Source organism: Sinocyclocheilus grahami, unplaced genomic scaffold, assembly GCF_001515645.1.
Source record: "Sinocyclocheilus grahami isolate Dianchi unplaced genomic scaffold, SAMN03320097.WGS_v1.1 scaffold1169.1, whole genome shotgun sequence".
In the NCBI taxonomy this organism is placed as follows: Eukaryota; Metazoa; Chordata; class Actinopteri; order Cypriniformes; family Cyprinidae; genus Sinocyclocheilus; species Sinocyclocheilus grahami.
The window spans coordinates 34024-36451 of NW_015506348.1; the positions used below are offsets into that span (position 1 = coordinate 34024).

The 2428-nt window shown below is 44.4% G+C and overlaps 1 protein-coding gene across 1 annotated transcript; it reads right to left on the reverse strand.

Annotated features, from left to right (window-relative positions):
- Positions 1-1068: 1068 nt before the first annotated feature.
- On the reverse strand, positions 1069-1908 carry LOC107567560 (noggin-1). The gene has a single exon (XM_016253248.1). The coding sequence runs from the start codon at positions 1779-1781 to the stop codon at positions 1128-1130; it is 654 nt and encodes a 217-aa protein (XP_016108734.1). The 5' UTR covers positions 1782-1908; the 3' UTR covers positions 1069-1127.
- Positions 1909-2428: the final 520 nt, after the last annotated feature.

Sequence of the window (2428 nt, forward strand, 5' to 3'; positions counted from 1 at the left end):
ATATAGCCTAAATTTATTTATTTTTTTTTGATTGAAGTGCCAAACCTCCACATGGGCCCCTGAGAGCATCACCAGCGGTTGCCTGGTTACCGGGCCCATAAGCCAGGTGAGAAAATGTCATGGTAAATTAGGGGAATCTCTCTGAAGTTTCTTCACAGGCGTCGTGAAAAGAAAAAAAGACTTAGAAAACAAAAGCTCGAGCGTGCCGTTTCTTGTGGTTTTCACTGATATTTTATTATCTGAATATAAAGAATAAATAACAGTTCATCTTAATTTACAGAATAAATCGTCGCCACAAAGCAGCTGTCGCAGCTGCAGGACGTTAAAAATCCATAATACATTTTGAGGTCATCACATCAGCGTGGAAAACCTTATAAAACATCTCAAACGGCTCCACAGGCCGCTCTCTGCAATATAAATACAACGTTAACCAATATTTTCCACAAATACAGTAGACTCTGGATAATACACATAATACTGGCTTTTCCAAGAAGCTAGATCATTACATGATGGCACGACATATACATACAATACATTCCTACACATGATAGTGCATAAAACTAAGAAAAAGCAACACTTTACAATAACTTATATGAACGACATCAACAGGCATTATTATAATACATAATGCTCAACAAATCATCAGCTAGTACATTCAAACAGTTGCTGAAATGTTTTTAAATATATGTGTGTGAGTATATATATATATATATATATATATATATATATATAATCTTATTTTTTACATAATAATTTGAATATGAATTATTGATCTCTTCAGCATTACTTTTGTTAATGACTTAAAGTTAACATAAAGTGTTACCAAAATACAAAAATAAAACGTTTTTCATAACTTCCAGAAATCCAGAAATATGTATGAGATTAGACTTCAATGATCATGTTCTTCCTGAAATGTTTCAGAGCAGAGTTTTTAAAACTGAAATCCAGAAATAGGTTTCAGATCAAATGTTGTACAGTAATACAGTTTTCCATAATTTAAGTCCAGTAATTAGCATCAGCTGCAGCTCATGTCCAGAAATGCGACAGTTCTTATTTAGTCTGTGCACTTTTTGTTTCTTCCAGAAATAAGCATCGGATCGCAAGTTTTGATGTCCGTCAGTGATTGGTCAGTTCGCGCACGAGCATTTGCACTCTGTTATGATGGGATACTGCACCGGTATCCACGCGCACTTGAGCGCGCCTCGCCTCTGCACGCATCTCCACCGCAGCAGCGTGATGTGCGTGGATTTGGCCGGTTTGCACACCATCCCCTCCGGCACCGAGCACGAGCGCTTGCTGTAGCAGCTCCCCGCGCGCACGAAGCGCGGCCAGAAGCGCGCGCCGAGGTCGTTCCACGCGTACAGCACCGGGCAGAACGAGTAGGACCACAGCCACATCTGCAGCCTGCGCTTCAGCTTCTTGCTGGCTTTGCGCTTCTTGCCCCACTGCACGTCCAAGTCCAGGTTCTTGATGTCTTTGGGCATCAGCCCGGTGGGGTTCTGCTGCTGGAGGTCCAGCTCGTCCAGGTCCTCGTTGCCCGTGTAGCGGTCCTGAGGAGGGCTGACGGACAGGAAGCGGCTGTCAAAGTCGCCGAGCGCGCTTCTCAGCTCGGTCTCGTTGAGGTCCTTCTCCCGCGGGTCGTAGATGGGGTCGGGGTCCTCCTTGAGCTCCAGCAGGGGTAAAGTGTCACTCGGGATGGGTCTGAGGAGGTAATAGTGCTGGCACTGAGCGAGGGACACCAGCAGCAGGTACACGGCCACCAAACACTGCGGGAGATCCATCGTGAGGCGGACAAAAGGGGGAAAATCGCACAAACTCAACTTTATCCGACGCGAATCCAAAGCGCTCAGACGCTGGATCTATCCATCCATGTCACTCGTACGGTTTCCTGCTGCTGACGGTCCTGCTGATGGTTAAACGCGTCCGAGTCGTGCGCAGCATCACGCGTGAAAGTCCCGCACGCGACGCGTCAGCACGAGCCAAAACTCTGGGAATGCCTCTCTCACGCGCGCGCCTCCGATATATAGTCGCGCGGCCCTGTGATGTAATACAGCGGCTCTGTTTTTTTATGTGAGTTTGTTTGCAGGAGAATCCCCGACACCTCCTTCAGAGCTCAGGGACAGAGAGACGAGGGAGGCGTGGCTGGAGGAGTGCAGGGGTTTGAAACCGATACGCCCCCTGTCGGCCTCCTCACGCCAACTACACGGCGAGAGTTAATAACAGACTGCACTTTCTAACTGCTATCTATCTGAGTTTTTTTTTTATTATTATTTTTATTTTATTTAAAGGACCTTTTCTGACATTTTTTTTTACATAAAATTGCTAAATATTGCAGTGACAAACAACAACAATAATACAAATATTAAATAAGTTATAAAAAACAATAATAAACCATGACCATGATAAAACATATAATATACAATTACAT